At 36.0% G+C, this 25967-nt stretch overlaps 1 protein-coding gene across 1 annotated transcript in view; it reads right to left on the reverse strand.

The window, feature by feature from the left end:
* The window catches only part of LOC108708487 (glypican-6), a 644360-nt gene that overhangs the window by 473714 nt on the left and 144679 nt on the right, over nt 1-25967 (reverse strand). The window contains exon 2 of the mRNA XM_041582431.1: nt 20230-20388. Coding sequence (XP_041438365.1) covers nt 20230-20388 — 159 coding nt within the window. The remainder of the gene's footprint in view (nt 1-20229; nt 20389-25967) is intronic.

Consider the following 25967-nt stretch of genomic DNA (forward strand, 5'->3'; position numbering starts at 1 on the left):
GTGCATGGTTGATTGTAACATAACATAAATTGCACATTTGATTAGATGAATGAATGATCAGTGAATTTTTTAGCACCTGTTTGTGCGTAGTGGGACATTCAGGTGGGATATTCAGGTGTACCCTAGTGCTGATTTACAAATTAAGATTGGCAAGCTTTCGTACCATATCAAAATTAAATTCCATATGGAGCTAATGGTTCTACATGCTTTCTGAATGTGAGTGAAGACCTTTAGAAACTACACACACATAAACCTCAGCAAAGTAAAAGTGACTGAACTGGTTGAATTAGCACTTAGATATTCTCTCATTTATTCTATGATTCTTTGTTTACAAGGCACTCAGAGCTGCACCAGAAGACAATAAATTGAAGTGTCTCTCATGCAAATTGCAGTGTCTGTATTATTCCAGTCACAAAGCAACATTCGCAAACAACAAGCAAGCAAACAAGCAACAAGAAAGCTACAACATCGAGATACATTTCAAAAATTACACAGGTCAGAAAGTTCAGTTTTGCACCATGCTGAAAATGTTATGCTTTAATTTTAGCTACAGATCCTAGGGAATAACATGATCAATAAGACAGTGCAGGGATGCAAAAGTATGCGGACCCGTCATGTTCTGTCATAGGCCTGGCAAATAATTTGGCAGGCCCTTTGATAGCTACATGTTTTTCAAACAGAATAATATGAAACCTTGGCGTGTTGCCATTCCTTGAAACTTGATGCTCTTTAACCCCCAACACAGTCCATGATAAATGACCCTTCACATATAGAATAAAATTATTTACACTGCATGCTTTGGCTTTAGATCAGCTTTTCATTCAGTTTACATTTGAAGTGTCTGATGATCTGCCAACTTTAAAAACACAAAAAATAGGCATCAAAAACTATGTTCAAATTATAGATTTGTATGTTAATGTAGAATTGACCTATTCTGTGTTAATGTAGAAATGACCTATTCTAGATAGCCTGTTGTTTCCCTATTCAGGTAAGGGACCTATCATCCAGAATGCTTGGGACGCGGGATTTCCCAGATAAAGAATCTTTCCCTGAAATAAAAAATAATTTAAACATTAAATAAACCCAATAGGCTGGTTTGGCAGTATCCAATAAGGATTAATTATATCTTAGTTGGGATCAAGTACATGGTACTATTTTATTATTACAGAGAAAAAGGAAATCTTTTTTTTAAAAAAATTGAATCATTTGATTAAATGTAAAGGTCATCTGAAAAATATGTTTACATATCACTTGTCCAAAAGATTGAGGGCAAATTAGACTGTAGCTGGTACAATTACACCAGTTACAAGAATAAGAATATACAAATAAAAATACCATATTTAGAGGTACAACTATAAAAGGTCAAGTTGCGCAGTGACAGAAATCAGATTTGGTGGGGTTAGACTTTTTTTTATTTACCAGTGATTTCAACATTTTGGTTCTACATTGGGACCTTTATCCTTTCCGAAACATTGGAATAAAAGTAACATGATGAAATGAAACTTTATTCATTTTTAAATTGCGGAGTGCTGCTCCATATACCTTGCATTACTGATGTGCGGTAAAACCTGACCCGCACCTGACCGGATATATATATATATATATATATATATATATATATATATATATATATATATATATATATACGCACATATACATACCTACATACATTCATAGATACATACACACTTTACACTGCCTCATACCTTTTAAGTTAAGGATTTAATTTAGTTTAGTTTAGATTCTGGCATAAAAAGTGATGTAAAAAGCATCAATACCCAGTCAATAATTGCATTATTGCATATTGCAATACCGTTATGTTCTACCCAGCTATGTAAACATGCCCATTAATTACATCGCTAAATACCATATCTAAAAGATATCTTATACTGCTTAACCTTATCTGAAAAATTTGCAAAACGCATTGAAGCCAATGAGAGTCAAAATAATTTTGACAATGTTTCGCTAATTGATTCGCGGTCTGCAAAACGAGGAAATTCACCGTGAATCCATGCCTGCCGAATTTATTCGCCCATCACTATTAATCACTGTTTTTGTGTCTATATATTTAATATTTAATTTTTAATTTACAGATTATTATTATGTGCCCAGCCATTATGTTATAACAATATTTCAGCAAAAAGTGGATTTTTGCAGCTACACAATGAAGTTGTGAAAAACAGCTAGTGGTGATATACGAAGACAGACCAATTTGTCACACGAGACTTAGACATGATGAAAAAAGCAGGAGATTGTACTCGGATGAGATTATATTCAGAGAAAAAGAAGGACACGGGAATTGATATAATAAAGAACAGAAGCAATGAGCTATAATGATAAGCTTCAATAAGTAAAAAATGTAAGATAAGGTGAACATCCTTTTTCAGTTAGTATTCACACAGTGTCCTTATTTTGCTGTTAATTGGCTTTCTGACAAATATTATGTTATTTACAGATTATACATCCATATGAAAATTTGCAGGATTGCAGTACGGTTTTAATTCCAAAGCCTACTGACAGATTTCATCTCATCTCATTGCATCTATTTAGTATGCTCCTATGAGTTTACTTCAAATTATGAACGCTAGTTAAATTGTGAACTTGAATAAACTCCCTGTTGATTACAGATTACAGTCACAAATCTAAGGGTACAATTGAATGTACTTTCTTTGGGAAAAAGCATTATTTCAACTCTTTGTAGCTCAATAGCAAAAATTCATTCACCAGCAGGCGAATATGCACAATCTAAGCATTTAGCAGCAGGTTTTTACATTACTAACAGCAAGAATCAATTTTATGAGCAGAACGAGGGATACAACTTTTTTTTTTAATGTACCTCTTACAAACTGATCTTGACTTGCAAGTGCTTTATTGTTTAGGAAATCTGTTAAATCTCACCACATGGTGTCACAACAATGTATTATACAAAACATATTTCAATGTAACGAAGCCATGGGTAGTATACATTTCAAATGGCCACAGTATCATTAATACTATTGTAAGAAAAGCTATCTAAGTATGTCTCTGAAATCATTTATTTTTCAGATAAAATACAAACACAATTCGCTCACTCTTTTTCAGTTGAAAAGTTTTTTGTATTCTATATATATTATTTATTTGTAACATTGCCATTCAACTGTCTTGCATTAAACACTGCTTTGGCTGCAAAGGTCAGAAAAAGAGTTCTCCCTGGTACTCAAAGTATTTATTTTCTGCCTGCATTATGGTGAGGAATTGCATTTACCGCTGTCAAAGTCACAAAACAGAGTAAGATCAATAAAGATCATAAAGGGGTAATTATGTTATGATAGTATCTTTTTCAATTCAGCTAAGAAACATATAACAGCATCAATATATTGCCTCAGAATCCAGTGTCTCCCAGGTAACAAGGGAAAGCAAAAATTCACTCCTGGTAACTTTAAGAACCAAAAATCCATTTTACATTTGGCTCTCCTAGTGCAAAAAGTAATATTATGCACTAGTAGTGCCGCCTCTCCTTACTCCCGAAAGAGAAATAAAATTATATAAGTGAAGGGGCTGCATGGATATTGGAATCATCTCTGCTCATAGGTGGGGTCAGGTGCAGGCTTACTAGAGTTTACAGATGGTTCTCTGCAGCTGCTGGCCACCTCATGTGCATATACAGTAGCAGCTTGGCAGGAAGTAGATGGATTTCTCTATTCAGTGATTGAGCTCCAGGTGAGAAAAGATGGCTCCTTCCCTGCTCTCTGGAACAGTCTCTTCGGGAGTAGCTCCAGGGAGTCTTTATATAACCCTTTTGTGGCCTTTTCTACATTTTGGTGCCAAGAACATGCTCTTCTCAGGTCCACTTCTTTCCAAACCATATTCTGGGATCCTAGCATCCACCATGGATGGATGACTTAATTGGTGGTTGGGAGTAGGAACGGGATAAGGACACCCTTATACTCTACTTGGACAAATTGATGAAGCAACTCTTCTCTAGTTTCTGAAGCAGTATCTTGGTAACTAGCCAGATATGCTTTATCAACCTACACCTACCCACACTAAGGGGGTTATTTACTAAAACAATGTATAAAGGAAGGGTTTGTGCCAATGCCAAAAAAATATATATAAATTGGTACTACTTCAAAATAATTAATAATGCAAAAACAAATACTAAGTAAATCTTGGAGGATATACTCACAATTCACCCCAGTCCCAGGGTGTGAGTCCAAGACAACATTTCAAAAGAGAGATGTGAGTACCTCCAATAATAAGTCAATCAGTTAAAAAATTGAAAAATGTATTAGGACATAAGAGAGAAGACCTAACGCGTTTTGTGCCTGCTGGGGCACTTACTCATAGGCTCCAAATGCAAAAATCACTAAAAATTTGTGATTATTTTTTTTAAAAAAATCAGACTTTTAAAAAAATCACACATTTTTCGGAATTTATTAAACCCCGAGGATGGAAAAGTCAGAATCTGAAAGTCCGACATCTCAGACCTGTCCAGGTTGCATATAAGTCCCAATGATTTTTTCATGTCTGCTGGATTTTGGGCAATATCCTAACGTTTTCAGAGTTTTCGGGTGAAAATTATGAAGAAATCATTTGAAAAAGTCCAAAAAAATTGTCAAAATCTGATTTTTTTTCCCGCAAAGAAAATCTGCAGGAAAATGTAATAATAAATAAATGTAAAAACCCAATCGGAGTTTGAGAAAATTTTGAGATAAAATCGGACTTTGATGGATAACTCCCTAACAGTCCCATACAGCAACGGTATAAAAACAAATAATAAACAGGACTAGGACTAGGCCACAATTCCCTAATATTATGAACACATATACCTTTAAAGCAATAAGGGGTTTATTTATTAAAGTCTGAATGTCAAAAACTATAAAATCCTGATCTGTGCTGGGTTTCAAGCACAGAAGTTTCGAAGTTTCATACGATATTCACATTTTTTTCCAGTTTTTTCCTGCACCGAAATTTTTCGGGAAAATGTATTGATAAATAAGGGGAAATAACCCATGCGGATTTGGTCAGAGTATATTTCAGAAAATAATGAGATATTTTCAGATTTTGATAAATAACCCCCTAACTGTTAGACAAAGAAATATACTGTAGCATCCAAACAAGTAAAAGTAATATTAAATGGCATGTATTCCCTTAACAGCACAATATGATTTACTATCTGTAACGTGTCATTTATGGCTTTCTTTACATTGTTAACAATGCCAAACATCATAAAACCGGAGGTAAGAAACAATAAACAACAAGTTAAGAGTTGTGTTTTGAACTGATAAAAATGTGCTTGTCAATCACTTTGTCAAATGAATTTTCAATGCTAAATTTCCTTTTCAAATTCCCTAAAGCATGCAGATGCTTTTGATAGATAGGCATGTTTGTATGCATATATTGTGCCCAAGGGGTGTGCATAATTTTGCTTAAAAGAATTATTACTGAGCCGAGTATGTAAATTCAAGCTAGATGATGAATTGAGCAGAAGTATTCATTTACAACATGCTCAGAGATTCACAGGTAATGTTTGATGTAACCAGAAATTCTAGAGAAAACTTTTTTCCTCCTCAAGTTAATTTCGGCAAACTGCTAAAATAAAAAAAAAAGCTTAGAACGTAAAAAAAAAACATAAACATGAGCAGTATCTGGCAGCAGCATATCTGAGATTAAGATGGTATCTATAATTTATGAAATAAAAGAAATTCTGAAATGTTTAACAACCATTTCCAAACAAATGATTAGAGTACAATAGAACACAATAGTCTGCACATGGCATTATTGTAAAACAGATTTACAGCACGATAAACCACTTCTATTGGTACACAAAGCATCAAATTCTTACTATGTAAATAATGATTTTTGCAGCAAAACAATTTAGCTTTTTGAATTGACTAGCAATAAAAAAAGGATTTGTAATCAGCTGGAATAGCTTCAAAGGCAAATAAAGAATTGAAGTTAATTCTGAAACTTTTTTATGAACATCATCTCATTAACTCAGAACTTGTATAAAAATTCAAACAATTTCAGCCCATGTTTTTTAGGGTACATACTAATTAATGCACATCATTTTTAGAAAATGGCTCATATTCTAACTTTTTTTTTTACAAACCACATTTTACTGTGAATAAAATGCCTAAAAAATAAAAACGTAAAGTAAATCTATTACACTGAAATGAGCAGATTTCAGGGGTTGAAGGTTTACATAGATTGCAGATAATTGCATAGATAATATCAATTTATGCACTTAATGGCTGAAGATTTGGGTAAACATTTCACTGAACTCAATCTGACTTAGAATTAAAGGCATTGCTCCAAAGCCCAACCAAAAAGGAAGTTGGGGAAAGGAAAAAAAAAGTCCTAGCCTGGGGAACATAATCTACCTTTGTATAGACACCTTTACCATAAATAAGATTAGACCGGATTTTGCAGTTCTACAGCCAACATTTTATACAAAGCTAAAGGATGAGAAAGGCTATTGGCAAATTCAATATGATAAACAAAGAGGATTCAGATATGGGAAAAAGAACAAAGACAAGATAGACCCTTTTGGAAAGTAGAAGACAAAGATAGAGGGAGGTATAAGCTTAGACCCTGTACTTTTGGGAGATGGCCACGGTACAATAGTGGTGGAAATTTTGGTTTTCACAATCTAATGAAAACCCTGAGGTTATTAGGAAAAAGTTGTTGATAGAGGTGAGATTGGGGAAGATGGCAGATTAAATTTCATTGTTCCCCCTATGGGTAGTCTATAAGATAGAGCTGGGAAAGTTCAGAAGACAGAAGTTTACTGTCAGTAAATGATGGCATCCCAGAATTTTGTATACCTCTTTTGATGTGGCTAAAAGGAAGGAGTGCCCAGATGGCCAAGGAAGACATTGAGTATTGGTTTGGCCTTTGGCACTACATTTGTGTATATATATAACAAACAAGGGAAAGTTGTGCTCACCACTATTTTTTAAAACCATTAGGCGGGGGTGCAATGAGGGTGTGACCACAAAATACATATAGTCAACTACAAGAGGTCCTCTGCACTCAACCCATTATCAATATATTTAAGACAAAGACGTTTTGTGCATACTGCTACTAAAAAATGCCTTACCCTTTAAACAACACAGGGATTGTTTGTCCATATATTGCAATATATTTAAGCTGGCCAACTACGTCAAAGTCATCCCATATCTGGCCAGTCCTACGCTTAATTTTCATCTGATTCATTAAGAATTTAATTGCTTAATTATACATTTTACAAAGGGACTAAGTTTTACCTGCAACTTACTAGCTGCTTTCAAAGTAAAACTCCCAAACTTGGCTGCCCTTTTATTAGACACCAGTGGGATCACCTGACTATAGTTGGAGGGGGTGGGAGCTACAACATGGAGCTGGTCACTGCTCCTGTATAACTATAACAAACAAGGGAAAGTTGTGCTCACCACTAGTTTTTAAAACCATTTGGCGGGGGTGCAATGAGGGTGTGACCACAAATGTATAATTAAGCAATTAAATTCTTAATGAATCAGATGAAAATTAAGCGTAGGACTGGCCAGATATGGGATGACTTTGACGTAGTTGGCCAGCTTAAATATATTGCAATATATGGACAAACAATCCCTGTGTTGTTTAAAGGGTAAGGCATCTTTTAGTAGCAGTATGCACAAAATGTCTTTGTCTTAAATATATTGATAATGGGTTGAGTGCAGAGGACCTCTTGTAATTGACTATATGTATTTTGTGGTCACACCCTCATTGCACCCCCGCCTAATGGTTTTAAAAAATAGTGGTGAGCACAACTTTCCCTTGTTTGTTATAGTTATACAGGAGCAGTGACCAGCTCCATGTTGTAGCTCCCACCCCTCCCAGCTATAGTCAAGTGATCCCACTGGTGTCTAATAAAAGGGCAGCCAAGTTTGGGAGTTTTACTTTGAAAGCAGGTAGTAAGTTGCAGGTAAAACTTAGTCCCTTTGTAAAATGTATAATTCAGCAATTAAATTCTTAATGAATCAGATGAAAATTAAGCGTAGGACTGGCCAGATATGGGATGACTTTGACGTAGTTGGCCAGCTTAAATATATTGCAATATATGGACAAACAATCCCTGTGTTGTTTAAAGGGTAAGGCATTTTTTAGTAGCAGTATGCACAAAACGTCTTTGTCTTAAATATATTGATAATGGGTTGAGTGCAGAGGATTGTAGTTGACTATATATATATATATATATATATATATATATATATATATATATATATAGTCAAATATATATATATATATATATAGCAACAAAAAACCGCACTCACTCTTCTTATTGGTGCAAACCAAACTGGTGTTTTATTTCGACGTTTCGAACACGCTCCCAAGCAAAAAAAAAAATAGGCCAAGTGCATCCAGTGAAATGTATAACCATACATGAATAAGTGAAGTATGGGACCTGATATCCATACCTTCTACTAGAAAATCATGTAAACATTAAATAAACATGATAGGCTGGTTTTGCTTCTAATAAGGATTAATCAGAATTTGGATCACATACAAGTTACTGTTTTATTATTGCAGAAAAAAGTAAATAATTTCTAAAAAATTGGATTGTTTGGATAAAGTGGAGCCTAGAGCAGATCACCTTTCAGTAATTTGGAGCTTTCTGGATAAGGGGTTTCTGGATAAAAGATGCCATACAGATCCCATACACAGATGCCTTGTTATGTTAGGTATTACATCGTGCTTCAGAATGTGCTCTTCTTTGTTGGGAGAGTACAATCAAAAAACGGCATTATCATCATCATCATCATCATCAAAACTTAGGACTGACAGAATTGAAGTAGCACTGAATAAATCCAGAATCAAAGTGAAAAACACATTTGCAAGAATGAAAAAAGTTCCATGAGGGGAGCACTTAGGTGCCTTTTGAAGTTTGGAGGAGCAGGAAGTTTAAGGGGTCAGATTTGCACACCTGTTGTGGGACCTTGGTAGTAGTTGTGGTAGTTAAAATTCTATGACATAAACCAAGCTTTTTATTTTGGTGAGGCCATAAGGGGTTCTCTTGTTAGAATGTCCCTAAGGGTAGGCAGTCTCTTGGAGGTAATGTTTTCCATTAATTAGAACATTACTACCGAACTGGATTATTGGGAATTCACACCACAATCTAAAAGTCAGGGACATGGTTTGCACTTATACAATTTATATTCGTCATGGGTATATTACAATGTATGCTAATATAGTGTTAATGGGTGAATTTGTCCCATTTCTTTGGAAAATTTGCGAAACTCTGAAAAATTCGCAAAACGCATTGAAGTCTATGGGCATCAAAATAATTTTGCAAATTTCTCCACTGCGAATTTTCGCAGGAGTTTTGAAAACATTTGCAGCTGGCGAAGTGCAAAAATTCATCACAAATCTATGCCTGGCAAAAAATTCCCCCATCACTAATGTAAAGAGTATTGTTAACCTGTATGTGTAATTACAATGAAGCATTTTCCAAAATGTATGATTCCTATCAGATAAAGTTGTGTGGTGTGAAGTTATTTCTAGGAAGATCTGGGAAGCCTGGTTCTGGTCCCAGTCAAGAAAGCTACCAAGGAAAAACCTTGAAAACAGAAAGAAGAAACCAGGAAATTGTAGACTAGTTGACTGTGAATGTTAAATAAGAGAATCTGTTGCAGAACAGTTTAACACTGGCAATTATTGTCTTGTAGAATAAGCAGGTCTTAAGATAAATCTTCTATTTGTTCTTGGTGTATGGTGTAATCATAATCCCCACTTGTGCCAAGTGGTGATTTATTGAACAGATTTGCCAAATAGCAACATCATGAAAATCCTTCTTTTTTTATATGACCGATATGTTTCTTTGGCCAAGAACAATAATGCATTGCTCAGTTACCTAAACTGATGTTTTCAGCCTGTGTTATTATCCAGTTTTAGCATTCTAGATTTTTAACCAGAAACAATAGAATAACCAAATTTTAAAGCTATACTCCTTCACCCAGTTACAAATATCATTTAAAGAAATCATTCACAATGGTTCCTCTGTCAGATTCTGTGACGTTTAAATAAATGGTAGTCTCTTTTGATGACTCAAGAATTATAGTAAGTAAAGAAAATGCATAGAGGATCTATGTAAATTGTATCGTTAGGTGATTCTTAAAGTGATTGTAACCTATCCCTGATATACAGTATTACTTGAATATGGCTCAATTGGATGAATCCTTAATGGGGTAAGATTAAAGGGCAGTTGTAGGCTATAGCAAGCATTAAAAAATTAACTGCATTTAGGGCCAGGAAGTCATCAACCTGCACTAACCCTTTTTGTGATGGCAAAATGTGATCAGCTCATTGATCAGGCTATATGTTTCCATGTAACAAAAAATGTGCATCCCAATGTATAATCTATTAAACAGTGACTATGATCTTTCAGTATCTACAAGTCTAGCAACTCCTTGATAAGAAATGAAAGGATGTGTAGTCCTGAAGAGCAAGACAGCTTTCCTGTACATTGGGAATAATGAAGTTGTGGAATTATCTCCTAGAAATGGGTGTACTAGGCAATTTTAGCAAAGTGAAAAAATACAAGGTTTTGTATTTGTTACCATTTCTTGTAAATGCTGTCCCATTGATTAGCCTAATTGCTGTTTTGGAGTCAGGCAGGACATTTTGCCAGTTCTGAGGCAAACTATAGAAAGCTTCAGCCTTTAACCTTTAGTTCAACTCGAAGATTCATAGGAAGCTTTTAAGTAAATCAAATGTTGTTTGAATATACAGTATGTATTGTTTTAAACTTCAACTACTTTAACTATGTAATATGAATATTGATTAGCAAAATGTTTCTCCACATTTTGCAGCAAAAATTATGCCCATAGTAATGGGTGAAATAATGTGTGCGTCAAAAAAATTCTTGTCGTCCATAGAGTTCAATGCATTTCAGCGAATTTTCGCCGTTTTTGGCGACGTTAAATGGGTCAGATTTGCCCATCACTAAATATTAATAGAAGGGTGATATTGTCAGTGCATTAACATAACTACTATGTTCAAAGATATTGTTTACATGTGGAAAGAGGATTAAAATAATTCATTGGAATATTTGGAAAGGCACACATTGATTGATTATATACACGTTGCGATTCACCTTACAGCTCAGTAATTTACACCTACACACCGAAAAGATCATGCCAAAAATAAACCTGTCAGTAATTTTTCATTTTCTTTCATTGGAATGGTTTGTTGGCCTCAATATTATTTTCTTTTTAAAAGTGAATCAGATGATTTGTATGTGCAGAATCTGGTATCATGAGCTGAATGCAAGTCAAGCAATTAGCAGCACAAAGAAAACTTTTGGTAATCATAACAGACAGAAAGTATGCCTCTGTTTGTGAGACACAGCAGTTTTACTTCCATTATTGTTAAATAATTGTTATATTCTATAACTGCAGAAGGATCTGCACCTTCTTTCAGTATCAGCTATTAGATCATTATTCTCCAATCAGCAGCAAAAATGTATAAACATCAATGTTCATCTATCAAGACTAGGTGATAAGCATGCACTGTAAATATAGAAACCTCCTTTTGTATGAAATGTATTGAATTGAAAGTCCCCCTTTAAGGTGAAATCTACCCAAAGCCATTTTTCTGCATAATGAAGCACAGTCTCAACAGCCGGCACTCACGTTTACGAGAATGTAGGATGCCTGGCTGCATTCCCGTATCAAGCCAGAAAGGTCCACACTCACAGGTCTTACGTTTGAAACAATTAAGTCATTTTATTAGTGGAGATTGACATTTCAGCTATAACAATAGCCTTTCTCAAAGTGAACAAAACACAAACAACTCGTGTCTAATTAACATGTGAAGGCACTGCAAAAACCCTGCAAAAGGTGCCATGAGTGTCAACAGCAATAGAAAATAAAAACATTTATACAAGGAGTTAGCAAAATTGTTCATAGAACTATATTATTGTAATGGTATCTGGTATTATACCTTAATAAAACATTATGAAAAATAGCAAGCCCTACACCAGAAAAAACAAAAAGGTGCAGCAACAGGGAGATCAAAACACAGAATAGAACCATGAGCCCCACCTTTACTAGCCACGTATCAGTCAGGAGCCATTATAAAAACAGCAGCTGCATTATTTACTAGTGTGACACCAGTGTAAAGTCAGGAACAAAAAAAGGTTGGGGTTTAAAATGAGTCTGAGCATACATATCTGTTTATTTATTTTTGATGTAAGTCTTACATCACTTTTACTGTAGTGCATTTTACAACTGTCATAATATAGCAGAAACCAAAGGTGGGTGCTGGATACTGGGGTCAGTCAATCACACTTTAACACTTAAAAGGGAAATCACAGAGGTATAAAAAGGTACTATAATTAGCGCGTCTACTATAAAGCCAGAGGATACTGACATGACCCTGTCCAATATATAGGATTGTGGGTAGAGTAGTCCATACAGCAGCCGGCAGCATGGGGGGAAAGACTGCACACGAGATGGGTGGTGTCCTATAAACAGGGCAAAATGCACATTACTAGATAAGTGAATGGTAGTACCAGAGAAAGAGCAAGATATAGAAAAAGAAGGAAGAAGAAAGGATAAAGACACATCACAGACATACGAAGGTGCTATTATTAGTGTTAAGAGTCAGGGGAAAGTGACATGGCTCCATCCAAAGTAACACTCAAATATGTCAATTTACTTAACCAAAGCATGATTGTGGGTAGAGTAGTCCATACAGCAGCCGCCAGCATCGGAGAAAAAGACTGAATACAATTTGGATGGTGTCTTATAAACGAGGCAAAGTGCAAATTAACAGATATGTAATGATGGTACCAGAAAAAGGGCACAATGGGGAAAAATCTGATAAAAATGAAAAGCAACCACCATAGACAGCCTCAGGTTTCATCTTATCCACTCAACCCTATTGGTATCTCAATAAGGTCTGTAAAACTCTGCACAAATTTAAGAAATGGGGTATAGGAAATTAGTTCATTCTGGTCAGATGAGCTAATTGCCCCGAGTCTGTGGATCAGTTTCAGGTCTTGTTGGAGTAAAAGTCTCTCTCTCTTGGTCTCCTCCTCTTGGGGGTCTTGGAATGTGATATATGATCATACATCTTAGGCTGGACAGGTTATGTTGGTACTAAAGAAAATGGTCAGCTACTGGGGTATCTGCTTTGCCTTTAGCCAGAGCTCCACATATGACAGAGCAATGGTCTACCATTATGTCCCTAAAGTTAGTGGAGGCTTTACCAATATACAGTACATAAGTCCACAAGGGTATTTTAAAATATAGGTGGTTAGTGGTACAGGTAACATAATATTTAATCCAATGGTTTAACCCAGATGATTTTACCTGTATGTAGATGGTTAAATGAGGGACCTGTTAACATTTCGTGACAAGCAATGCAGTCTCTGTATTTTCAGCAGCCTAATTTTGGTTTTCCAGCCCATGACTGTTGTGGTTCTATATCAATGTTGTGGGTCTGTTTTAACTAAACAGTCCCTTAAAACATGTCCCTTCATGTATGCTACCCTTGGAGGTTTGCTGTACATAGGGGGAATTGTTCGTTCAGACTGTATTATTGCCCAATGGTCCTTCGGTACCCTACCAAAATGGTCAGTTTCTGGTGTGCAAGTACACAAAAAGAACATAAAGATGTCAGCTTGATAATAGAAGATGAAGTTGAAGTGCATGTTCCTTGGCATGTAGTAATTTGTGTAATGGATAACCCCTCTGGATAAATCTGTCAATTAATTAAATGTTTCAAAGTTGTTCTTTGATCTATGCTGTGCCTGTTTGTTTTGAGATGTGATGACCACGTCAGGATCTCAGTTGGCTTGCAGTTAGGTAGTGGAATATGAGACCTTTAATCATCCTGTTTCAATCTATAATCCTTGTTAGTCTTTTTTATGTATTTTTATAATTACCATATTGGCAGAATATGAAAACTGTCTGTTTCTGCTCCATGTGCATCAGTTGACTGCCATTAAATTATATTAGAAGTGGTGAGAGAGGAACATGGGGTGTTTTTTTACTGATAACAACCACTGATAACAGCTATTGCCCAAAACATGAAGTGGTTGGGAGGTCAGAGGAACAATACATTAAGCCCCCACTCCAAACTATTGAAAACATTCTGACCAATGTAGGGGTTGAAGAGGTTGCTGGTAGCCTTCACCCCCAGCAATTCCTCCTACTAAATCAGAGACCGGGGAGGGGATCCTCCATCAACTCAAGGATATGAGTTGGAATTTAATTGGAACGGGGTGCAGGGAACCAAACATTTTCTTTTTAATTTACTTGCTTTAGAAATATGTATGTATATATAAATAGCTTTATTTCCCCTTACATTCATTATTTTTTATTGGCAAGACTGATGCACCACCAGATTCACTTTACAAAGCTAAGAACTGGTTTTCTGAATTCATATTTATCATCTATAGGCCTTCACTTTAATAAGGTTATTGTGGGCTTAATATAGACACAGTTTTTGCCTTGTTAAGATCCTTGTTAAGAGATGTGTAGGTCCAAATATAAGTAATGGTTTTAGTTCCTTATACTGAGTAAAAATGCCCTTGTAATGCCGAATTCAGATTGTTATTCATCTGGCGCCTAATAGATGCTATGCTATCACAACACAATTGAGTCCCTGCTAACTAAATTATATTGTATAATCTATTCTATTTCTATATTACCAGTTATTTCTTACAATAAATAATGTGTTATTCTAATATTACGAACATGAAAGAGCTTAGAGAGCATACAAATGTGATAATAAAGTCTCCCTGTATTAATATCAATGCAATGAACCCTTTTAGCGAGGTTAACATTAGCTGCTTATAAAACAATGCTTACAAAATGTTTTGCGACTTCAAACTGGCTGATGAATAAAATCAGCAGTTTAAGCAGCTGTTATTGTAATAGATCATGCTACAAATGATGGCACACACTTTTTCTGAATACAGCACAAAGGAAAGCGTATTTCTCTGATAATCCCGAGAAGTTAACTTTCATGGGTTACCTTTCATGTTAAAGTTTGCAGACATCTTTTTAGTGATTTCTAGCATTTAACAGCAATTATCACATAGTAGTAGCACTGCTTCCATATACCAAAAAAAAGACTGTGGGTGTAAGACACTAGAAAGGGAAAAAAGCATTACTAAAATCAGTCACAAGGCTGATTCATTATACCCCTTTGTTCAACATGAGTTAATTGAATAGGGCTTGTGATACTCTTTACCTATTATTTTAATCACAAAAAAAACTTTTTTTAGCATTTATTTAACAGGGTAAATGGGTAAATTGAAGCTAATCCATGTTTGGTCCTTGCAAGGTAGATAATTGATAAATGATTACCAGTGCACAGGTAACTGCCCCACATAATGGACTCCTGCTAACAAAACTGTCAAAAGACAGGGAGAAAGGAGGGGCTGTATACTGGTAATCTAATTATACACCTAACAAGGACCAAATATGGAGTAGCTTCAATCTCCCTGTTGCCCAGTGCAGCTCAAGAAATAAAAAAAACATAGATTTTTTCGTGATTAAAACAACAGGAAAAAAATAAATTTAACAAAAGGCCTGGTCATTGAACTCATGATGAACAAAGTGTATATAGCATTTTTAAGATGACATAATAACACCATTTATTTTCATTTAAACTTGTAAACAGGAGGGTGAAGAGTGAGGTGCACTTGGAACTAAATCCTATGGGAAGCAGGTTTTTAACCCCTAAATGAAATGACTAAAAAAAGCTGTTTCATAATTAATATAACATCAAGTGTTATATACTAGGAAACTACTGTATAAAAATATAATGATTTTTTGAGCTTTTTATATTAATAGCTTCAAGTTAGGGTATAATAATGGCATTGGGTTGGGTATCTAGTATAGGTAAATCTAAAGGGTAAAATAAATGTTTTTAATGACACTGCTATATTAATAATGTAGGGATCCATAGGGTTAATATGCTATATGGCTTTCAATCCCTACCCTTCCTCCTTTTCCCTAGTTGCTGGGCAAAAGCCCATGTCTCTAGTGTTAATCTACAAATCTTAGTTATTGGCCAAAAGGTGTAATGACCACTTTCTGCCACACTTCAATATAGTGCTTGGAAAGGGGTGGATCTTCCTCTTTGGCATGTCCTTACCAACTGGATGTTACCACTGAGCCGGGGTACACCAAGGCCCAGTAAAGGCCTTTTGCCCTAGAGGAACCAGTACCTCTAGTGTCAGGGAGCAAGGACCCCATGTGAACGAGGTTTAGCTAGAGACATGATAATCTTTATTATAGACTATCTGGGAGAGTAAAGTAGAGAGGAAAGATAGAAAGAGCAACTCTGTGCTCCATCAAGGATTGTAGCAGGCTAGGTTAGACCTTGTCCGGCTAGGAAACAGGAAGAGCACCGTTACATTTGACCCTCTCTCCACAGGATGGCTACTTGATACATGACAGGGTGAAGGAATGGTGTTGTGCAACTACACCTCACTTGTGCAGCTTGATTAAATAATAGATTTGGATGCCAGAAGGCTCTTGCACACAACAAAACAGAAAGTGTTTATTGAACATTCACAGGGTTTACTCACAGCAGTTTCTCAGAGGCAAGCGGCAACATTACATGCAGAATGTAACACAGGCTGACACTCCCCTGTGGACAGACTTGGCAAGAATCTCAGTTCACCTCTGCGTCACACCCCATTGTGACCTGGATCACCTCTATCTGGATTCTGTCCACACTAGGATCCCTACGCTACAGGCAATATGGCCTAGGAGAGACACCGCCAAACTGCCACTCCTATATTGGAGCTCAGAACTGCTCTTTTTAGCTCATACCTAACTGATACAGGAGCTACACCTGCCACTATCTAATGCCTTATTCACGGGGCCCTGTACCCTAGAAAATTTCCCAGATCAAACACTGGTATTTAGAAGCAAGTAGTGCAGAGTTCTCAGGGCAGAGAGAATCCATGAACATTGCATCTTAAAAATAGATTTAGCAGCACCTCAAAGAGAAACATAAAAGGAAACTACATACGTGGATAAACAGGCCCAGATTTTTGGCAAGGCCACAAAGTCCCAATCCTAAGGTGGCACATTTTTAAGGGCTGCATGCCACCCAGCCACACATGTAATAAGCCCCGGGAGCAGGGAGCAGAAGAGCAGTGCTATTGCGTGCAGGGTTGCCATCTTTTGGCCCGTCTAACTCCAGACAGCGGGCGGGCCGTGACATAATGGGGGAGGGGAATGATGCACCAGGGGCAGGAACTCGACATTAGAGGCAGGGCTATGACATGGCGATCAGCGATTGGCTGATTGACATGTCAGTCATATGGAATCCTGCCCAGATTTCCTAATTTGGAAAACTGGGCAGGAAGGTTTGACCCAGACAGCCCTTCAAAAAACCAGGTTGTCCAGGTCAAAACCTGACAGGTGGCAACCTTAATCACGCGTTTCACATCTATAGTATAAAACACACCAGGACACCGGAAGCAGGGAGCAGAAGAGTGACGACATTGCGGGTGCACACTTTTGGGGAGAGGGCGCAGGAGGAAGCCAGCCATGGGGCACATATTTTGGTAATCCGGCGCTGTGAATAAAGGATTCTGTGGGACTACAGTCTTTAAGTAAGTACTATAGAAGAGTGTATGCCAATTGCTTGTCTTTACAATACTAAACTGGAAGTGTAAATATATCAATACTGTGAAATTGCATGTTACCTCATAAAAAGAAAAACAGACAAGAGAGCTAGTTTGCATATGTTAGATGGAACTACCCTTCATTTGTAAATGAAAAACCATACTGGAAGGGGCAGTTTTTTTATGAGTCAAACTTTTTAGTGCTAAAAACCTGGCATGTAAAGAATGGTTTTAAAATACTAAATTTCCACTATTTGATTCAGTGTAAAAACCATGAAACACATTAAAAAGTTTCTGGGGTCATATAGAAGTCAATGGGAGCTCTCAGGGCTGGAATTACATAGCGGCACCCCTAGGCCCACTGCCATTCGTCACCCCTGTCCACTCCCCTTCCATCATCAGTTCCAGAGCACTGGGGATTGGCGCATGGAAAATTTAAGAAAACTATAGTATCTTCTGCCCATATCCAGTGCTTCTGAACCAATGTGGATGTGATTGGGCAGCATGCTGGCCAGGGCTGGATTTACATAGTGGAAACACCTAGGCCCACTACTGTTCATCTCGTTTGTATCACCTGCGCATCCCCAGTGTTTCTGAACCAATGTGGGTGTGGTTGGGCAGCATGCCGCCCCCTAAAATTCTGCCACCCTAGGCCCTGGCCTTGGTGGCCTTTCCACAAATCCAAGCCTAGGAGCTGTCCTTAGCAAATGTTAAAATATTTAGTTACTTTTAGAATCCAGAATTAGTTTTTTTCACTTAAAACATACTAAAATTCAGAGTAAATGAGGATATAGAGGTTTTTGCATTCTTATTCAGGTTTGCTGCATGTTTTCATCCACTCTTCATTTTTATATTTGGATCTATTAATAAATAAGTAGACATTCGTGCTTTTTTAATATGTGAGTTTAATCATTGTTGAAAAAACCTGTAAAACGACACAAATTTGAATTCCGATAAATAGGCCTAAATGCCAGAAATTAGTGGAATACACAATGAAAGCATTTCAAGAGTCCCAATTAATGATAAAATGCTAATTTCTTGGTTTACAGTCTAGTTTACAAGGTTAAACAATAATCAATATTTTATTTTCGGTTTAACAATATATCATTACTAAAACCGTGAGATTCAGGCTGAATAAAATATACATTGTGTACTTAACTGTTGGACCAGCCTGTTGGACCAGCTTACCTATAATTATGTATCTTGTATTATCAATAATGTTATAAACAGTATATTGGATTTTGCCATCAGGCTTTACATAGTGATATAAGATCTAAGTGAAACCTGTCTAACTGTTCTGTAAGAAATTGCTCATCATGATTTTTATATATAGTATTTGTATGTGTTTATATCCACTGTGTCTTAAACAGTGTATATGGGTTATGTAGTCTCATCCAAAGGCAAAATGCCCATATCAAAGGAATCCCTGTAACTGGTAGTTAAAACTGTCTGTTTGAATTCAAAGCGACTTCATGAAGTTCTTTTGTGCCTCTTAATACTGTATTATGCTCATGCTCCTAGGAGAGCTGCATGATAGGATGCTTTGATTTTTTTTTAAAATTCAAAATGAAATTTTGAATTTTTGAAAATTACAGTGGGTATCTAGAAACATATCTGGAGCACTGCTGGCAATAGCAAGCATTAAGCATTAAATCTTAAAAAGAAGAGGAGCACACAAGGGAAAACTCCTAAAGTGTCAACAAGTCATTAGACAAAGGATTCCAATTTAGCCATTACCAATTAGCAGGGGCATTAAGCATTGGATAATTTAGGTAACTAGGTTAATGGTTGGTGAAAATATTCATTAATACTTGAGTCAAAAAGGTTATTACGCATTTTTGAAACGCTTGATGCCATAAAGCAAACATAATGAAGCTCAGTTATCTTTGTTTTCAATAGAAACTCCTATCTCTTCACCCATTGCTATTATATTCCAGTAAATCAAAGAGCAAGGCACTGAATATATATAAAATGGTAGATGCAGAAAGAGTAGCTGAAATTGGTATCAATGGGTAGATACCAAAAATATTGAGATATACAATATTTTATCTTGCCACCTTGTGCTGTTGGGCATTAGTAAGATTTTGGTGTTTGCTGAAAATTGCATCCCTGGCATATGCTAGAAATATAATAATGTCACTAGCAAAATCACAATAAAATGGGTGTTGAAGGTTAATTTCCAAAACATTTCTAAAGTAAATTATTCTGCACTTCCTTTTTTTTAAAATAAAAATCTTCTTAAAATACCAAAAATAAATCCTGTTGCTCATTTTCATTAAGCAAAAACACTGACAGGGTGTTGTAATCTACTGGACATCCAAAAAGGCTTATGAGCGAAAAAATGTCAAAAGAAAACCAAAAAGCTGGAGCCTTCTTTCCCTAAAACCTTATTTTTTTTAAAGAGATAAATATTAGAATGAGGGAATAGCTTTAAGCACTCCCTTAAAACCTGCACTGCATGACATTTTTCTTCATCTTAGTGGCTATTCAAAAATAGCTCACTTTACAATTTCAAACAAAACAATATAATTATAAAGATGACATACTGGTGTTATTGTTACTAGTTTGAAATATATGTATCAAATACTGCTGTCGAATTTCACATTTCTGGGGACAAACAATGTATTACTCACCATCAAACTTTCTATGCCAGGACACAAAGGTAGTTCGGACAAAATGGCTTGTTTCTTCAACAAGGCTTTCAAATTCTAATTTGCTCTGTTGGCTTAACTTGTCTTCCATTTCAGTAGTGCAGCATGTGTATTCCTGAGGACAGATACGCAAATGTTCCCCTGCCAAGAAATCAGGAGGCAATAATGGAATTAGCTTAAAAAACACAAAAAAGTAATTAATACAGTTAGTAAAAGAAAATAATCAGAAACAGAAATAATTTGTAAAGTTGCATCAAAGCCATCTGTTGTTATGAAGCATAGGAGGTTCTTGCCAATGTATTTGCCTTATACAAAGGAAAGCAACAGGTGATAGTGTTGGGAAAATTTGGCAAGTATTAATACATACATTCTTTCGTATTGAGAAACAAGGTAAAATAAACTGTCAGAAAATTCAAGCGCTAATGTTTTTTGTACTTTAAATGTAAGCCTATGCGTATTGCGAGGACTGTGCTCATATGTGGAATATAAATAAAAATGTAAATTACAGATTTTAGCAGAACATTAATAATGCAATAAAAGTGAGAAGCAATGTTTCAATTACTGAACACAAGATGTGTTTCTTTTAAACAATTCTTCGCTTTAGGGGACATATTGGCAAAAATCACTTATGCTCACTTATTTACTAATTATTATTTCCACATTATTACCTTTTAGATTGTAAGTCCTACTCAGCAAAGCACTCTTTTAACTTGTGTATATGTTACACAATGGTATTTCATGTAGTCTATATATTCAACGTCCACTTATTTACACATGCAGTATTAGTGATGTTCACACATATGTACAATGTTCACTCATACATTAAAACTGTACTGTATTGCCCAAAAGGGAAAATATCCTGAGCAGAACGAATGCTGGAAAGGATATACATTTTTTGTTACTAAAATGCACAATTGTATGGAATGCTCTGCAGACTAAGTACAGCCAGGGCTCAGCAGATCAAATCCCAATTAGATTCCTATAGTTGGAGAGTGATCAACAACTGCCCTGGCTGTGCTGTAAAAGCCAGAGGGCGAGCTTTAATCTAAAAGGCATCCCATGAAACCGAAACTAAGTTTCCTTACTTGGTTACAATTGAGGCAAGTCTCTCCTCACAGCAAATGATTTATCTGTGCAAAATAATACTCAATGCAGGTCAATTTAATTAATCCTAAGGAAAACAGCACTAGACTATATTTACACAAATCTAAGAATTCACATGTACATTGATACAATGATTTATACTGTAAATGGTTTGTTGGATCGGTGGAAATAAGCAACGTATGTATGTATGAAAAAAATCGCAGAAGAGGATTTTTTTTTCTTCTGTAATAACGCAGAAAAGGATTTTTTTTTACAAATTTGCAGAGTACCCTATAGGAGAACATTGTGAAAAGCTTATTGTTTTTTTAGGTATTTTCTGTATTGGTAGGGTTCTTGGTACATTGAGCACTTAGTAAGTGCAGCATTGCTACTGAACTCACCCATTGGAATGAACAGAATTAAACTGCTTTAGGGCTCTTACTGACGAGCGTTTTTAATTGCGCTCCCCTGCGTTCCATTTTTCTACGTTCAGCCGCAGGGGAGCGCAGGAATAGACGCATTACATTTTTTCCAATGGGGCTGTACTCACACAGGTGCGTGTAGGCACTGAACGCAGGTTGAGACACAACATGCTGCATTTTTCCTGCGTTCGGTGCCTACACGAGCCCGTGTGAGTACAGCCACATTGGAAAAAAAAAACGGAACGCAGGGGAGCGCAGGTAAAAACGCTCGTCAGTAAGAGCCCTTAAGTGGTCAATTTAATTCTGATAATGATGCAAAATGCAAGTGTTTGGGGTGGGGGTCAACAGAACCTGCCAGTGTCTAAGTTTAATCATCTACATAGATACCTAAGAGCAAGAGTAGAATTTCAAAATAATTCTATGTACAGTATAGATGTTCACATTTTAGTAAAAAAGACCAACAAAGAAGGCGTGGATCATCAACCCATGATTGCCAAAATCTTTTATTAAAAAATCTGTCACTTATTCTGTACCAGCTATGCTACCAACTGCTTTCACATTTTCACACTTCAGGTGGTTTCTGTGGTTGCAAGAGAAACAGCTTGAACAAGATGAAGCCACCACAAAAGGGTGCTTGGCTTTAGAACTGAAACACAATGGGCTGTATTTATGCTATTCTGTAAAATATTTCACACCAAAAATATTGTAACAGATGGTGCAAAACAAATCGTTCATTTCTACAGATATGTTGTTGTCCTTATTCATGACTTAAAACCATGCATCAGTATCACAGAAAAAGTTCATTGCAAACTGTTAATTGGCAAATTAATAAAACGTGCAACTATTTACATTCGATTTTTTACACCATCTTAGACTTGACCTAACCACTAAAGTCAATAAGACAAATATAGGTGCAAAATTATTTTTGGAATAAAAATGTGTAAAAATAAATGACCATCAGTTTTTTTTTTTTAAATCTAACTCCTTTTTTTATGCTCCACATCCACATCACACATCCACATCAAATGCTTACAGTTTTCTAAATACATTAAGTACAATGATATAATTGCTAACTTGCAGCTCTTAGGTCTAGGATCAATTCTACTAGGTTTTAACCTGGAATAAAAGTACATTCCAGTACATTCGGAGTGCCGTCTATTTCTTTTCGAGGTCTATGTGAATTCTAGCAGCGGGGACGCTGCAGACAGAGCACCCGACTGAAGCAGCAAAAGGGAGTGTAAACTGGAGCGGTCCCCCTTGATCGAGCTAGGATCAATTCTAGCCACAATACTATCTACTAGGAGCTTGTTTGTTTTCCCTGTGCTTGTGAGGGATACCTTTGCATTGGGCTCTTCTATCATGAGGACGGTGAGAACCTTGCTTCAGATGGTAGCAACCCACAAGCTACCAGAGGTAGTAAAAAGCCACTCATGGTAAGTTTAAGAGCTGAAATAAACCAGCAAAACATCTCATCTAGTGCAGACATTGCTACACTAACAATGTGGCCCCGCCCACTACCTGCTCCAATGCTGAAAAAGGTAGGCAAGGGGAGGGGGCAGCATTGGAAAGGCACCTTAGAACAGCCTGGGGTCCAGAATATCATCTTTTCCTCTGGGCATTTCTGTTCCACATAAACAAAATACAGGCAGGTTAATTGCCTCTCTATAATTAAATTCACTTCGCTGCTATTTAAATAGTTATGCAATTATGTTTAGCACAGTCAGAGATTTTAAACTTTAAAAAACATGGCAAGACTTTACAACACTTCATTTAGACTGGAAGCTCTATTAAGCAGGACCTTCTCTACCCTCTGTTTCGCTTAATATTTGTTTGTAAACTGTATGTTGAGGGGCAGATTTATCAAGGGTTGAATTTCTAAGTTGAAAATACTTTGAAATTCGACCATCGAATTGAATTACTTCGACTTCGAATAAGTTTTTTTTCATCGAATTTGGCCATTTGCGGTCAAAGTGAAATTGTTCGAACAATTAAATCCTTCGAATCGAGCGATTCGAAGGATTTCAGCCATCGATCGATCGAACGATTTTTCTTCGACTTCAAAAAACTTCTCTAGAAGGTCCCCATAGGCTAGCATAGCACTTCGGCAGGTTTAATTTGGCGAAGTATTGAAGTTTTTTTTAAAGAGACAGTACTTCGATAATTGAATGGTCGAATATTCAAACAATTTTACTTCGAATCGAATTCAAAGTCGAAGTCGTAGTATCCTATTCGATGGTCGAAGTATCCAAAAAATTACTGTGAATTTTGAATTTTTTGACTTCGAAAATTCCCTCGAATTCACTTCGACCCTTGATAAATCTGCCCCTGAGTGTATACACGATAAATTGTTCTACTGAAAAGCTCTGCCAAATACGTTGGACCTTTATAGAAACTTGTTATTAATGTGCAAGTAGTTTAGATACATTTGCAATTAATTTAATGCCTATTAAAATGCATGGGATAACAACAAAAACAATAAAATAAAAGTGCCATAAAATCTATATATTTAAATGTGATAATGTAGAAATATATTAGACTTTTTTTTTACTGTAGAAAACACAATTGAAAAGATTCTGGAAATAAATGATTGCTAATAACCTGTGCCAACAATAGGTCAGCACAAAAATATTTACTGTAATTAATAACACATTATAATTGTATGTGAATAAACTGAATTGTGACAAAAAACATTTTTTTAATAATGCCTATGAATTGTTACTAGTAGTAAGTCACATTGACATTGTGCCTAGAGGGAAATAAGGCATCAGGATAATAATGTGTTGCACAACAATTGTTTCCAGTACAGTTTTTGTCTCCAGCTTAATTCACAGAAACAATGAATACAAAGGGAAAAAAAAAACACAATTTACTTGAAATATTTATATTGCAGATACTTGACAGCTCCGAGTCCAATTAAGAAATGAATGTCCTGCAACAGACCTGTAATTGGTTAAGTTTTATTTCATTAGGCATCCCAAAGGGACCATTCATTTTCAGCTTTCTCTGACCGGGTTGTCCTTGTGAATCATTCTCTTCAATAAGTCATAGAGGCCGAGGCCACACTAAGTCTGTTCAAAATAATGCTGAACAGAAAGGAGTGCGAGTCCTTGGAGATTTTTCAGTGAAAACATTATTCTGTTGCAGTAATGTACAGACTCTTCCATAATTTTAATAGACTTGTATTTTTTTGTGTCACGGTAAAAAATGTTTGCATGGCTATTGCCTTGTATATTATCAGAAATTGTTTGCTTCTAATAATTAAAATTTTTTCTTGGCAAAAAATAAATGATTTCAAATATGTCTTTTTTGATAATAAAAGTTAATATTCTATTTGTAGACGTGTAGAATAGCCACACAACATGGAAATATTCAGTAATCTATGTTGCTATCTATGTGTATCATAAGATTCGTTTTTAGTGGTATTTAATATCTACAGCAAACAAGAATATTGCATTTTTTTGTATCCAATGCAAATGTTATGTCGAATAAAAGGCAGACTGTAACAAACATTCTAAATGACTTTAAAGCATAACTGTATTACTAATAGAAAAAACAATGTCCCATACTTAAGATGGCATTATTACCGCGAAACGCATTGAAGTCAATGGGCAACAAAATAATTTTGACGCAATTGTCAATTTTTATATGCGTGGCTATTTTTGTCCAAATGCATTAAATTCAATGGGCGTCCGGATAATTTGGACTATTTTTTTTTTTGATGCGGCGGATTTTTCACCTGCGAATTGTCACCACAGTTTCGAAAATTAATTCACTTGCGACAAATCTGGAAATTCACCACAAATGTATTTGCCTATCACCAGTAGCAACACAATGGCAGACCCTGTCACTGCAATGTTAAAGGCCAATGGTTAGCTGACCCACGAAGACTTAAAACTGAATCTGTTCATCCAAAAAAAAAAGTTGCATTCTGGAGTACGGATGGGTGCTTATATTCATGAATGAACTAAAGTGCTTATTAAGGGTGCATATTTGAGGCACAAGTTGGCCTTGGCCTTGTGTCAGGCAATTAAAGAAATACAAATAGAGAAGGAAGAAAGTCTTGCCAGATATCTATTTTGCCATATCTTAATTACAACTGACCCCTTCCATTTAGGCTAAACAGTTGAAGTTACAACCAACCAACTGTATCACTAGCCCTTTGTTAACTCCTTCTCTGTGACATATGGGCACTTGCTTAAAGAGGTATCATTTTGA

Source organism: Xenopus laevis, chromosome 2L (assembly GCF_017654675.1).
Source record: "Xenopus laevis strain J_2021 chromosome 2L, Xenopus_laevis_v10.1, whole genome shotgun sequence".
Lineage (NCBI taxonomy): Eukaryota > Metazoa > Chordata > Amphibia > Anura > Pipidae > Xenopus > Xenopus laevis.